The 15646-nt window shown below is 34.4% G+C and overlaps 1 protein-coding gene across 1 annotated transcript in view; it reads right to left on the minus strand.

Annotated features, from left to right (window-relative positions):
• Window positions 1137-15646, minus strand: part of GPC5 (glypican 5) — a 361698-nt gene continuing 347188 nt past the window's right edge. Inside the window, exons 7-9 of the mRNA XM_021416707.1 lie at window positions 8939-9101; window positions 3703-3757; window positions 1137-2857 (exon numbers count right to left, since the gene is read on the minus strand). Coding sequence (XP_021272382.1) covers window positions 2779-2857; window positions 3703-3757; window positions 8939-9101 — 297 coding nt within the window. The 3' untranslated portion in view covers window positions 1137-2778. The remainder of the gene's footprint in view (window positions 2858-3702; window positions 3758-8938; window positions 9102-15646) is intronic.

Genomic DNA, 15646 nt, shown 5'->3' on the forward strand with positions numbered 1-15646 from the left:
TTTGAAAACAAAAAGTAGAACTTATCTTCAGATTCAGTTACCTAAATGTAGTTGTCTACAATAGAGGTTTTCATATGAACTAACTGTTGTTGCTAAAGACACAATTAATACAGTCAAAATAAATCAGTGAGCTATTCAGCACGTATTGAAACAGGCCCCTGAAATGATCTGCAAAAATTAGAGAATTTCTAGGCTATAGTTAGGTGTCTGATCTAGAGGGTAATCCTTCCAAGAGGATCAGGGAACAGAGTACAATTTCTCCCTGCATTTATTCCCAGAACATACAAGAGTATTCATGCCTACCTGCAGTCTGAATCTAGCAAACAGGCAACAAATTTGTAGGCCCAATTTGAGTCCCAAGCCCAATTTGTAGACCCAAGCCAGTCACTTCCCTTTAGAACAGGAGAAAAGGGAGTATCAGTTGCTGCTCTGCAGATACATTGCTTGAGAGATGTAGGTAATGAGTATTTTAGAGTAGATTCATCCTTCTTGGGGAAGTCTGCAAAATTTTTGCTTGATAATAACACATTTTTTGCAAATTTGGAGAACTAGGTCTTGTTTATTCCTATCCCTCCTATATATTATTTCTAGGAAAAACAAATAAACAAACAAACAACAACAACAACAACAAAAAACAACCAAGAGATTTTCTGTGGTGTAAAAAGTAAAAAAAAAATGATGATTCAAAGCACTCTAGTTGCAATTATTAAAAGTTGAAGGCACAAATATAAAATTAATTTTGTTGCAAAGGAAACTCTCAAAAGATAATATCCTTGATTTTTTTTTTGTTTAAATATAGTAAAGATGGGAAACATACATGGCAGGCAGAGGAACTACCTTTCATTATAAATTACCTTTGGGTATACAGAAATGCAACATTTATCATGGTTATAACCTGTTAAAAAAAAAAAACAGATTAAAAGATGAAGTCTGATGTAAATCAGTCTTGAGAAAGAAGATTCTCAATAACATACAAAAAAAGTTTTAGCATTCTTTTTTAATTCAGTGAAACCATTCCTTTGTTTTTCTCTGTTTAAAATCAAGAATGAGAAACAGACAAAACAGAAACCAAGACTGTTTGCTATCCAAATATACCATGGGATTAACAGACAGTCTTAAATCCTTTTGCACCAATAACCATTATCAGCTTCACACATGATGGATAGCAAATGAGTCTTATCAGACAGTATGAATGCTATTTTACAGCTATGATGTTCTGTGCTTACAAGTAGCTCCTTTGTTTTATGTTGCATTAATGATAATTATGTTAAGACTAGAGTGTACTCTGAAAAATATTTGACCTTTACATAAAGTACGGAAAATGAAATCAAAACCAAAGCAAAGGCAAAACTACCTGACTTACGGAAGGACTTGCCTAAATGACTTTTGATTCTTGTACTTGAGCTACTGAAGCTTAACTCCTTGCACAATCTATTGAGAGAAATAAGGGTTATATGTCACAATTCTCAACCTAACAGAGGCATTTAAAATGTAATTAATTGCATAGCCTCACGTTTACTACTTCCAGTGACACGTTTATTCCTTTCCAGTGACAATAAAATGAGCCTGTATTTATTAGTTCAGGCTTAGATGTTTACATTATAAATGACTAACATAGTAAAAATAACACTATTCCTATATCTGTAATTATTAAAGTAAGATTAAATTCTAAGGAAAACAGAGAAATGAGCAGTAGTGAATAGCAATCACCCAACATCCATATTTAGATTTTGAATGGTAATATTATACAGCTTTTATTGTAACATTAAAGTAGCTAACTCTGCAGATGAGGGGTATGTACCTAGAATATTATGATCCTTTCAAACTTCACAGAGGCTAGCTATTCATTTTCTTTCAATCAAAGTAATAAAAAGAGTCAATTTCTACCAAACAAAAAATCTTTTTCTTTTTTTGAAACGTTGAGTCTTTATGCCAGTAGAGTAGAAATACTATAGAAAAGTATAAGAAACACAAACGCTACCACAGAAACTATGAGAAATCTAATGCAAATTGTGGGACACTGGCCTGTTGTTTTTGGTTGCTTTTTTTATTACTTTGTGGATTTTCATTTGTTGGTAGAGATCAGGCAAAACTTACACAGTGATATTCAGAACTTTGCAAATTTTGTCTCCAATCAGCCTCTCCAATCATGAATAAGAAGTTAAAAATCAGTCTCCTTATGACAGTCCTTAAAGCTAAAAATGAAAATTGTGAATTAAAGAAAGATTTCTTTGAGATAATAAAATCACACCTAAGATGGAACAGATAAGTCCGAGTCTTCAGAAGGTCTGTTTTTCATAAATACTTCTGGATACATATCTAAAGCAAAAAAATCAAAGCCTTTTGAGAACTAAGCATCATCACTTAGAAAAAAGGATTCTTTTAAACACAATTGCTTGGAAGGAGCATATTTTTGTGTGAACTTTCTTGCTCATTTCTATTTTATACAAAGAAAAAACAATAGAAATTACCTTATTCTTAATTCATGGAAGAACTTGATAGAACAACAAAACTGTTTTGAATGCAGGGATTGCAAGAGCTATAAAAATTCTTTTTTTCATATCCCTAATACATTATTATAGAATGCATTTCAAACAACATGTTACACATAATAACAAATACCAATTCACTGAAATACAATTAGAATTTTTCAACTGCTAAATTAATTATGTGTTTTCTCAGGAAAATTCAAGCCTCTATGAAGTCACTGAAATGGTGCTTACTGATTTCAGAAATAACTTGATCATAACTAGATTTAAAATATAATATGAACTAGTCTTACTTCCATAGTGTATAGTGCATGTTAGTCAATCTGGGCATAAACAAGCAGCGTATTTTGATTTGTTTTTGCATCTCTCTGAAAAATATACAAAAATAAGTAGTACATAATTTAATCCAGAGATGAGTAATTTTTAACATTTTGTATGATGAAAAAAATAAAGTCTTATGCACGTTTCTTTGAGTTGGAAAAAAAAATAATTCAAAGCTCTTACTTGTTGTTGGAAAGAAATAAAAACCTTCTTAAAGTTTTTCATGAAAACAAAGACATAAATTCCCATCAAACTCTAGTGAAATGATTATTCTCTTTTTTCCCCATAGACTAACTGAGTAAATTTAAATACAGCAATAGAAGCTTAGCCTGATTATTATCTATGTCATATTTTCCCTCATCTGTACGAACAACTGAAGAATCATTGGACGACAAAGAAAGATTTATAGGTAAAGATGGGAGGCAACATACTTGGGCAGAAGTTGCTGCTTTTCAAGGGCTAACCTTCATCTGTTTTCTACTGGCTCATTTGAAGGGATTGGATTAGTAAATTAAACTACTGTGAAGATATCACATATAAATACATCAGTGAAGTCCACATAGTTTAATATTAACTGGGATGCTTCGGTTATCCCACCCTTCCTTCCCACAAGAAAACTGCTATAATTCTGACCTCTTCTCTGTCTTGTCTTTTTGAGAACTGGAAATATTTTGAAGACTAAGAACATTCATGTGGAAGATTTATATTTCAATAAATCAGTATTCTCTTTCAGGAGGAAGATACATATTGTCAACACATACAAAGTTCAAAGCTTTTTCTGTATGCACGATAAAGTGCTTGCACAGAAATACATAAAAATATAAATTATTTGAAGCAGAAACAAAACCACAGTGATACTCAAGTTCAAATGATTTCAGCAATAAAAACTCACCTGTGGACTCCTATGCACAGACCTCCAACAGTCCTTGATGTTTGCACAAACAAAACTGCTGATTGTAAGATGACACACGGTAGCAAGAGAAAAAAAGTAATTTCATTTGAAATACTGACAGAAAACTGAAATTAATTACAAGGTAACTTCCTTGCATCTTATTTTACTAAAAGGTGTGACTTCCATGTTTATATTATCCATTGGGAAAATCAGATGATAAAATTTCCTGCTCCCAATCTACTCTGTGCTGGTGCAGCCTTACCTGAAGTACTATGATGAGTTTTGGGCAGCACAGTATAGGAAATACATAGAATTACTGAAGCATACAAAGGAGTGTGGCAAAGATAGTAAAGATTCTAGAGGACAAGATATATGAAGAGCGGCTGAGGTCCCTTGGTTTGTTCAGTCCAGAGCAGAGGAGGCCTCAACAGGCAAAGAAGCAATAACAGAGGACCAGAAAGGCAATTACAGACATAGTGTTTGCTCAGAACAGACCTGACCGTGACTAATATGCCAAGACTCCCACTGTGGACCATAAAATTTATTCTGAATGGTAGTGCATTTACATGGGTGTAAAATAACTTCTGTGTGAAAGCACGTTTTTGACTGGAATTAAAGAAGAATTTACAATAGGTGTTATAGTAGGCAGTGCACTCTATTGCATTTCAAAATTGAGTGGAATTTTCTGTAACATCCCCCACTGTTCTGCTCCTCCTTCACCACTGTCTTTTCTATGTTCTCTCAAAGACAACTCACCAACTTCTGACAGAATTTTTAGACATAGGGAATACACAAAGTCAATTTCTGGAGAATTTCATAAGGTTAAAATATATCTCAGTTCAATTCAATTAAAACAAGGACCATTGTTACATATCAGTTCTTCTAGCTAAACAAGAAATGGTTAATCATATCATTCTGCAAAACACAACAAGATACATAAACACAAGTGTGAAAATTTATGGCAACATTTAGATCAAGCTTGGAATCTGCAGAAGAAACTTCTATTTTTTATACTATTTTTAAATAAAATTGAGACGTTATGAACAGAGCAAACATATAAAGAGTGAGGTGATGTAGACATTCCAAAGAAATCTGAATAAGATCACTTCCCACTAAAAATGGTGTGGAATACTGCTGTGTACAAACAAAATAAAATCTGAAATCCTACTAAGGCATAAGAGATATTTCTCTTTACTGAGGTAATATCAAATGCAGATTAGACTTTAAAACAATATAACAAATGGTAAACATCATAACAGAGATTTTATTGCTTTCACTATCTGATGAGTACTATTAATCATAAATCTTTGAACCTTAAGCCAATCAGAAATAGCAGAAATCAACTGAGAAGCTATTTATCACACCACTTCCATGATAACTTTGACCACAATACTGCTCATCCTTTGGAGTTGAGGTTGGTGAAAATGGGAGAAATAGCAAAACAGGCCAGTCAGAGAACACAGGAGTAGCTGTGTTACTTGACATCATGTTGAAATTTTCAGTCTTATAAACTGTCATTCTCCAACAGTCAGGTAATTAAAACAACTAATGCTAATCAGAATGTTTAGTTGATTTTATTTGTATAAATATATTCTTAAATCTGCAACCAATTGAGTCAAAAGATAGATATGATTATGTTTTAATATCAAAATTAGAATATGCATTAGATATTTAATCCAGAGTTTTCATTTCATGTTTAACATTCTATGTGGTTGTATATCATTTCCACTTCAGGCTGCAAATTCTCATTCTTTGTATTCAAATTATACAGTGAATCTATCTCAATCTAGTTTAGTGATGATTTATTTAAATCCTACCTACCTAAAGACCGACAATTGTTTTATAATAAGCACAGATCAAGATAAATGCAGTAATTTTGTCACATTTACCTTTGCTGCCTAAAATAGTCTTTTCTCTTCTTGTGTCTCAGTCAAGCACTTTGAATGAACATTACCTCAATGAAATCATGTGTTATAGTGTAGCTAAGATTTGTACTTAGTCTACTTATTTTGTTCAATGAACAGTAACTGTTCAGTTCCCATACTTTTAGGACAGGAATGGCTGATGAAGCAATGGAGAGAAAACAGATGTACAAATGAGAGATACTATGAACATTGTTGCTATTGCACTTTCTTCCAATTCTACCTGTTCTCATGAATTGTTATTACTAAATTGATATTACTCCCCTTTTTCTAATTTTGGAAAGGATTATGACCTGCCTGGCAAGACCTGTGAGTGGTGAAAAGCAAGATGGAAAAGTCTCTATAGAATTTGCAAATAGTGTAGTTAATGAAGTTTGCTCTCCTTGAACAAGGGAGGCTAAGTGAAGTTTCTCATGTATGGTAGGTTTAAGCAGCTTTGGAGATGGGGATAAACGATGCTTATCACAGAAGATGCTTATAAAATAGAGAAGGCAAGGCAAGGCAAGAAAACAGTCATACCAAAGTGAGTGAAAGAACTGAAAGAGGAGTAAAGATGTCTGGGACTAGAAAGAGAAGAATAAAACCGGATAAAAGATATAGACTGGATTATGTGAATCATCATACTCTCTTTTCACATGGAGGTCACATCATAAAGCCTTTTCCAACTTTTTCCACACTACTGCATAATCTTAATAAGGTAATAATAATCCATAGATTAACTAATCATAGAAATCAAACATTTTAGTGATTTTTTTCCTCAGGGCAAATATGTGGTAAGATAAAAATCAAATATAGGTAGAGACAAGTTTTGGTTGTATAAACACCTAGATAATTTTAAATACATGAGCCTTGAACTAGGACATATAGAAAAGAAACAGCTACACTGAATGTTAAAATGAGAAAAGAAGAAAAAAGATAAAGCTGTGGCACAGCACTTTTCAGAAAATTAGTGGTCTTGCTATAAATCTTATGAGAATTTTGATAAAAGGGAGCAAGTATCTCAGCAGAGTGATAGCAGGATTATCTCTTCCTTGCACAGCTATGTGAAAACAGATATACAGATAAGTATTTCTTGTTATTACCTTTTGAATTCTGCTTTTTTTTTAATGCAGTTAATTCATTATGACACATTAAATTGTCATGTGGGGACTTCTTGGTTAGAGTAGAATGAAAATTGCAAAGTGTCAAGACTTTATGCTAGTGTTTATTTTATACATTTAAAGTACACTATCCTTTGTACTACCGTTTCTCCAAAAGACAGCAGCAATTTGCTATATTTTAAAGCAACTTAAAAATGGCAAAACAGTCAGAAAAATTGTAGAGCTCTGAAATACTGAATGTAATAGAATAATTGATTATTTGATATGAAAACTAGAATTTTTAAGAAAACAACATATTTTAAGCACTCGTATAATGCTAGGGCTACCATTTCTGGGCCATAAATAACAAATCTCTTCATTGGCCTCCCAAAGTCTAGAGCCCTTCACCACACATTTGTCAGTCTCCAACACTAAATGAAAACACTTCCTATATCAGTAACACTGAGTGGAGAAATAAGTCATCTTCAATTTCAGTGGCTGTATGTTAAAATAAAATTACTACAGTTTTATCTTGGTAAAAACATATCTTCCCTTCCTCTCTGTTACTTCTAGGTCTGAGACTATACACATGTTCAGAAGACGATGAAGTGGACTTAGAAAGGATATATGTCTTCTTACATTTTTTATTTTTACGCGAAGCAATGTGTTTAGTATGGATACTTCTCTATCATACTTTATCAGCTCATTAAGATTTATTTAGCTTATTTATTTAGATTATTTATTTAGATTATGAACGTATTGGAAACAGGATACCCTTGGTGAAATTCTTTGGAATAAATAACAAAACAGAGACTTGGCTTTGGATAGGACCCCCAGACTCTAGTATTATACAAAATAGGCAGTAATGTCCCATCCTTTCCTGGCTGATCATGAAAAATTGACAGGAAGCAAAAGGCTGTGAAAATAATTTTTGGTAAGGAAAAGATAACATCATTTATATGCCTGCATATATCAAAAGATTAAAGGTAAAGTAAAGGTAAAGTAAACTTCCCATTTCCATAATGAGTACAGTTCATTACATATTATTTCTAACATGTGATTTTTCTTGTTCGGATTTCTAAATTGCTATGTGAGCAATGTCCAGTTCAGCCCATTGTGTTTCTGCTGTCTGAGATTACTGCAACTGCATTCTGCTTTTCACTTTAAAAATACGGTTATGGTAGACTGATAAAGTAGTGTTTTATAATGGATAGAAGCATTCTTGTAATTTCAAAAATTAATAAAATTAATAAAGATCTGCTATGCACCAGAAGAAAGAAAATTATATCTGCAGCTCATGAAGGTTTTGAATTGAACAAATCTAATGATTTCATCTTGTTCACAACGCAAATGTGTCATTTTTTTCCTCTGTATATCAGTATATTTAGGATTTCCGATATAAGCTTCTGCACAAGAAATTCAGTTTCATTAGTCTTCCATTATTAATGTGGTCAAACACAAACCATATCTAAATACAGTAGTCAGAAATTTCTTGCAATTAAAAAAAATACAAAAAAAAATACAAAAAAAAAAAAAAACCACCAAAACAAACCAACATTGTGATGCACAAAAACCATCAGATCTAACAAACCATAATTGAGGATAAACATACTCAGGTCAACCTGCTGGCTATGTCTATCATCCACTTGTACTTCACAAAGAAAGTAAGCAATATAAGCAGCCAGGAGTTCAATATCTGACTTAGCTTTGGACTTACTACCAGTCTTATAAAGCTAAGAAAATTCCACCAGTTTAAATAGTAATGACATTTAATGTTTTCATTCTTGTTCCTAATGTAAAATCATAAATATTGTAAAGATTGACTCAAATACTTCTCTATGAAATACAGCTACCGCAACAAAATCTTAACTTTCAGCATAGTTCCATTACATTAGTTCCATTAATTAATAGAAACAACTTCCATGCTAGACTGCCAAGTATTACCCTTCGTGTTAAATCAGTAGGTCAAAGGGGAATATTATTATATCACACATTAATTGGCTAAAATACTGTAATGAGGTCTATGCACTAACATTTGCTATGATGAAACTGATACTTATCTTCATATCATCCTCACAGAAGTCTTATAATTACAGTCCTATTCCAGTATACCTTGGAAACATTATGTAGACAACTTCTCCACATCTTTTCTAAGATAATTCAGTGGTGTTTCTTAGTGGAATATATGACATTTCACTCTTTGAATGTATAATGGAAATGGAATCATGGACTTACAGTCTGTAATTTTCAGGACTCTTTTTACTTCTCCACTTCCCGATCCTCCGCAACCATCTTCATCATCACAATCTCCACTGATTTGTTCATCCACACTTCCACCACTGCCTGTTTGTCGTAGATCCCAGTTATCATATTTAGGAAATGATTTGCCCCGCAACAGCTGAAGACGAGATGTGGCATGCAAGTTAGCAGTATAGATGAAGAACTTCAATTAATACCCAAAATTTCAGTCTCTAATATTGTTTTGATTTTAAAAGAAAAATCTAGGATCCACAGAAAAATAATTCCAATTTTTTTTTCCCTCCAGTTTACAGTCAGATTTAAAAGACATGCATTATTCATTTTTAATTTAAAAACATATGTAAAACTCCTGTTTGTACTTCTTCTATACTGCTAAATAAGAGATTGGTCATTAAACCCTAGCCAAGTCAAGTCTCTTGTCCCTCTTACATTCAGACTAGAATCATTTCAAGGAAAGAGACAGAATCCATGCTACACAGCAACTGACCCTGCACCTTTTCCAGACCCATGTGGTGTCCACGTGGTCTTGAGATACAATTATTATCTTGTGTGGATTTTTCAGTTCAAAATATCTGGACCAATACAAGAGCTGTGCTTCATACATTGGCATACATCTGTTAAATACAAAAGTTACAGGTTGTATGCATTCAGTGTGTTACATGGGAATCTGGTATAAACTGAATGAAATAAATGTGCTGGGACAATATCAAATGTTTGACCAGGGAACAGCAGACCAAGCCAGTACAGCTGGGAAACATTATCATTCTGGAGACAACTGTTTCCCAGGTCACATCCAGGCATTGTTTTAGTAGAGCTGGCAAGGGTGACCCAAAACAAATCAAAGGGATAGATGACACTGTGTTAGGCAGTGTAAGTGCTTTGGATCCAGTACACAAAATAGTTCTCTTGTTCCTTCTTATTTTTCAGTATAAGCATGGCCAATAATGGTCTACAAGACAGAAGGTCAGAAGCAGAGATTTCAAAGTTTGACTCATTTGTTCATTTTGTTAAGCAGAACTAAGCAATCATTTGAACAGTACTTTTTTTTTTTTCCATTTATCAAATGTACAAATGCTGCCACACAGATTTTTAAATATTAAGTTGTAGAACTGTCATGCATGCACACACAGTTTTCTTTACACCCCATTCAGATTCAGGTCACTTTATATGTCATATACAAAAAAATATCATGATATCTGTATAAATGGATTATTGTGAGTGATAATAACTGCATCTAGTCCAAAATACAGATAGTGCAGTATCATGCATTGCACTTTCTTTCAGGAAGACTGGTTTGCACTGGTCTAGTCTTGCTGGCTCAGATTCTTTAATGTAATCATCACGTATTTTTTGTCTTAAAAGTAGCTAACTGCCTATTAATAAGTCTGAAATGCACTTGTTTTAGACCTTAAAATATTTAATTGTTTTGTTGTTCAAGAAAGATTAGTGTTTTTGAATGCAAGTTTACTTCTGCAGGGAGTAATTTCACGGACTACCTTCCGTGTTGTTAAGAGATGTACAAAGCCTAGGAAAAATATTTTAGATTTCTACAAAGAAGACATCACAAAAATAAATATCAGTAGCTCTATAAAAGCCACTTGCAACACAATATATGAACAGGAGAATGGCATTCACAACTGAAACAGCTGAACTAATTTATGCAGCATCCCTGATTCAAAAGTTTTATTAGGTATTGTTATATGTTATCTGCAGGACATGTCTAAGATGAAATGTTGCTTTGTATAACTGCCTTGCTCTCTGTTCATTATGTAATTCATGAAAAACTTCTGCCAAAACAGTATATATGGAGACAAAACACAAGTCAATGAACTATACTAAGTATCACTAAGAATCATAGTATCATAGAATCACAGAATCATAGAATGGCTTGGGTGGAAGGTAACCAGGTAGATGTCCAGGTAGATGACATCGGTCACCTTCCTTTTGTCCACCAGTGTTGTTACTTCATCATAGAAGGCCACCAGATTGGTCAGGCATGACGTTCCCTTGGTAAAGCCACGCTGTCTGTCTCAGATAATCTGCTCACGCCTCACGTGCCTTAACATGTTTTCCAGGAGGATCTGTTCCATGATCCTCCCAGGCAGAGAGGTGAAGCTGACTGGCCTGTAGTTCCCTGCATCCTCCTTCCTCCCTTGGGAGTGAGTGACGTTTCCTTTTTTCCAGGCCCCAGGGACTTCACTTGACAGCCACAACTTTTCAAATATGATGGAGAGCGGCTCAGCAACCACATCAGCCAGCTCCTTTAGGATGCTGGGATGCATGTCATCTGGCCCCATAGACTTGTATCCATTCAGTCTCATGAAGCTGTCTCATACTTGCTCTGCCCTTACGGGTGGGGGGTGGGTTTACTCCCCCAGTTCCCACCTAGCGGTTCAGGGATGTGAGCTTCAGAGACATGAGAAATGTGAGAATCCTGGCTGCCAGTGAAGACTGAGGCAAAAAACTCATTGAGTACCTCAGCCTTCTCCATATCTGTCATAGCCAGTTCTCCTTTCTCATTTACCAAGGGAGGTATGCTCTCTTTGGCCTAGCTCTTCTGGCCAATGTACCTATATAATCCCTTCTTGTTGTTTGTAACATCCCTCACCAAGCTCAGTTCCATCTGCACCCTGGCTTTCCTAATTCCCTCTCTTCATGTCCTGTCAGCATCCCTGTACTCTTCCCAGGTGACATGCCCTTGCTTCCATAGCTGGTACAATCCCTTCTTTTCCCTCAGTCTGACCAGCAGGTCCTTTCCAAGCCTTGCCAGTTTCCTGCCTTTAATGATCTCCCCTGCATTGGTGAGCACCAGATCCAGCAGTGCTTCACCTCTGATCGGTCTATCCAATACTTGAACCAGAAAGTTATTATCCAACAGTATATATATATATATTTTTTATTATTATTATTATTATTTTTTTTGCCCTGTTCAAACTCTGATACAGCCACAAAACTATCTCTGTGATACAAGACTCCCTACCTACGTGGCATGATTACAAACCTCCAGAAACACAGAGTTGCTTCCAAAACTTCCATACTATTGTTCCATTTATATAAACTTTTTTTTTTCAGTCTGAGAACATTCTTCTTTACATTCTGCAACTGTATCTCAAGAATGTATTGGCTTAATAAGGTCATCATATTTCACTTCTTCTCTAAATTGCGTCCCATATAGTTATGTTCTCATTTTTTTCACATTCTCCTTGTTATGCATTATTCACTTACAATTAGAAATATGAAAATCCAGAAACTCTCACTAAATTGTTTGAAATGTAGGTTCAACATATTAAAAGTGTTCCACTTTTTCAAAACTTTTCACTGTACCTTGAAAGAGTAGAAACTAAAGATGAACAAGCTACTTTTTAATTTGGGTTTTGTTATGCTCGTTTGTGTTCTTAATTGTACAAGAAGAAATATTCTCTCCATATAAATTCACAAATCTCAGTGGTGGTTCTCTACCTAGCATGGCTTAGTTCTAATATAAATTCTTTATTAACTTTATACAGTTCACATACTCCTTCAAAGCTAGCTTGATTCAGATTTGAAACAAAGTTAAAAGCCAGTTATAATGCCTTTGTTGTGTGACAAATCTTATAAAGCTACTGTCTAGAAGGAAAAGAAACACAGGTTACAAGTAGAGATTTTGTGTTGCAAATACTTCTGGGCTCCCTGGTACAAAAAAAGACAGGCATCTCTGGATTCCAGCGGAAAGCCACAAAGATAATAAAGGGCCTGGAGCACCTCTTATGAGGAAAGGCTGAGCGACCTGGGTCTATTCAGCCTTGAGAAGAAAAGAAGACTTTAAAAGAAGACTGAGAGGGGATCTATCTTATTAATGTTTATAAAACTCTTAAGTGTGGGAGTCAAAGGACATGGCCAACCTCTTTTCAGTGGTCTGTGGGGACAGGACAAGGGGAAATGGCCATAAACTTGAGCACAGGAAGTTCTGCACCAATATGTGAAGGAACTTCTTCACAGTGAGGGTGACGGAGCACTGGAACATGCTGCCCAGGGAGGTTGTGGAGTCTCCTTCTCTGGAGATATTCAAGACTTGCCTGGATGCCTACCTGTGCAGCCTGCTGTAGGGGGCCTGGTTTGCAGGAGGTTTGGACTTGATGATCTGTAGAGGTCCCTTCCAGCCCCTACAATTCTGTGATTCTGTGATACTTAGCAGATCACCCAGCTGCATAAGGAGGAGGTTTGTTCGCTATATACTGCTAGCTCTATCACATAAAAACAATTAAAATAAATGTTCTTCCTTCTGTATTTCAGCATAAAATTATCTCCTTCCTTTAGGTGTCCAAAAGGGCTTTCTATTCTAGCAAATGTCTGTCACAACCTAATGTGGGTTTTATCATGTATCATTGTCTTTCTATTGCAATGAAAATAGCAGCAATATTATTGACAATGTTAATTTGACTGATTGTGGCAAGATGAGCATCTCCAGTGTTCTGAGATTGTAGTAGACACACTGTTACTGTGAATCTTTCCTTAATTTTGGTGAAAGTTTGTTGAACTAAAATTTTGACATCAAAAGGAAGTCTTCTTCTGGTGACATTTATTTTCACAGAAAATTTTCATTTTCTTACCACTTTTGTGGTACATATACACAAGCAAATTATTTTGTCCTAGGCAGGATCCATCTCCAGTCTTGCTATTGCTATACTGGGAATTTGGGACTCGCAATTAGATCTTTAACAGCCCAGTTGCCTAAAAGCCCCTGATGGACTAGTGAAAGCTTTCTTTGATACAAACAGCAATTCTGGAAAAGGTTTTAATACCATAGATTAGCATGAATAAGTTTTGTGAAATTTCATCTTTTAGAAAGACAATAAGAGTTTTCTTGAAAAAAGTTGCATTGTTGTAGTAAAGTTCTTATGGTTTTCTGCAAATATATGACTCGGTACTGTATAAAATTTCAGAAAGGAAAAGAAAATGCAGCTACAAAAGCACATGCAGAGGTCTCTGATGCTTCCATACAAATCTCAAGTGTAAGCCTAATTAGAAAAATTACCACTAAGAGTATACGCTTTTTGTATAGTCCTATAAGGACTGGCAATTTTTTCAGATTATTTAGGATTTTCTTCAATGATCTTTCTGGAAAGCAATATAAAGCAAAAACAGTGCTGATAAACCTTCTACAAAAAACACACAAAACACAACTAAGTGACAAAGAGAAGTGACAATTTCTCTTATAAGGTACCTCAGCTGGTAAGCCAGGCAATAGAATGAATTTTTAAACACATGCTATAATAAAATACAGACAGAAGTAAATTTGCAAGTCTAAATATTGTATTACATGCATATTAGAAGATAAAATATTCTGCTCTGTAAAATAATTGTGGGTGTCCTGGATAGCCAGCAGACTATGAATTATCAAGAATAGTGTTCTAGACAAGGTTTTAATAGGTTATCTTTGAAGACAGAAATAGGAATACTAGTCAGATTAGGTACGTTTTATTACTCCCAAATCCAGTTCTTGTTTCCTCTGTTCAGAAAAGATGTCATAGGATGGAGTTCTAGTGGAGTGGTTAAAAAGATTTTTAAAAAAAACTTTTATTTTTAATCAACATGAAAGTAGAAAATGAATCAACAACTTTGATTTATACATTCAAATCTAATCAAACAAATCTACATTATTAATATCATACATTAAAAATAAACCAAGCAAGGATTGTTCTATATCAAAATAATTTATTAATATCTGTGGTCAGGTTATTAAAAAAAAATTGCATACTCTTGTCTCAGACAGATCTTTTAGCCTTAAAGCAGAGATTAATTCAGAGGTTCAAGGCCAGATGTCAGACTAAGTAACAAAAATGGTCCATTCTGACTCTCAAAAATGTATGAATCCATGCAAGCAAATCTGGTTTAAGTAAAAGACTCCTTTCTTAGTGACTTCCTGTTCTTGCAGAAAGTTACAAGTGATATCTCTCATGCGTGATGAACACTGAAATGCAAGGGAACTTATGTTTACCCTGTTGCAAGTGATGTGATGATGGTTCTCTTTCATCAAATATCTAGTATCCCATCTACTTATCTTATGCATCATCTACTTTCAGGGGAAACACTGATTTTTTAACAAATTTTATTTTATTCTTTTTTCAAAGAAGTATCTTTATTGATGATACTCTATTGCAGTCAATGTGAATTAAGATCAATCTTAATATTTCCTCTCTTTCATTTAGGTGCATATCAAAGAACTGGTGAAGGAAATCCTAAAGGAGATCAGCAATTAATCCAGTTTACCTAATCAAATAGTATCTAAAAGAATTATTTCTAGAAGCATAATTATTTTGAACTCTTTCAAACCAGAAGAATATGCTAAAGTTTATCCCTTGGCTTAGCATCAAAAATCTGAATGATTAAAAGGATGGCATTTCTCTTTAGTGGACTAATTAAAAAACCACTCATACCTCTGTGGGCCAGAATATTCTGCAGGGTACTGTTTCCAGTAATGTAAGACATCCCTAACAAAAATATTTATAAAGTAGATGCCCAGCTTACGCCGTAGACTGGTAGTAATGGTAGTCCTAGCATTAGGACTTATTTGATACCTCAAAATAAGGTTTTGTATTTGTTTTAATAAAAAATTGTGTCTGTGTACAAAGCACATCAAACCACTTTCTATTTTTTGCTGCAGAGGGGGCTCAGAGCAGTACCAATTCACTCACACTTTTCTCT

Source organism: Numida meleagris, chromosome 1 (assembly GCF_002078875.1).
Source record: "Numida meleagris isolate 19003 breed g44 Domestic line chromosome 1, NumMel1.0, whole genome shotgun sequence".
NCBI lineage: Eukaryota > Metazoa > Chordata > Aves > Galliformes > Numididae > Numida > Numida meleagris.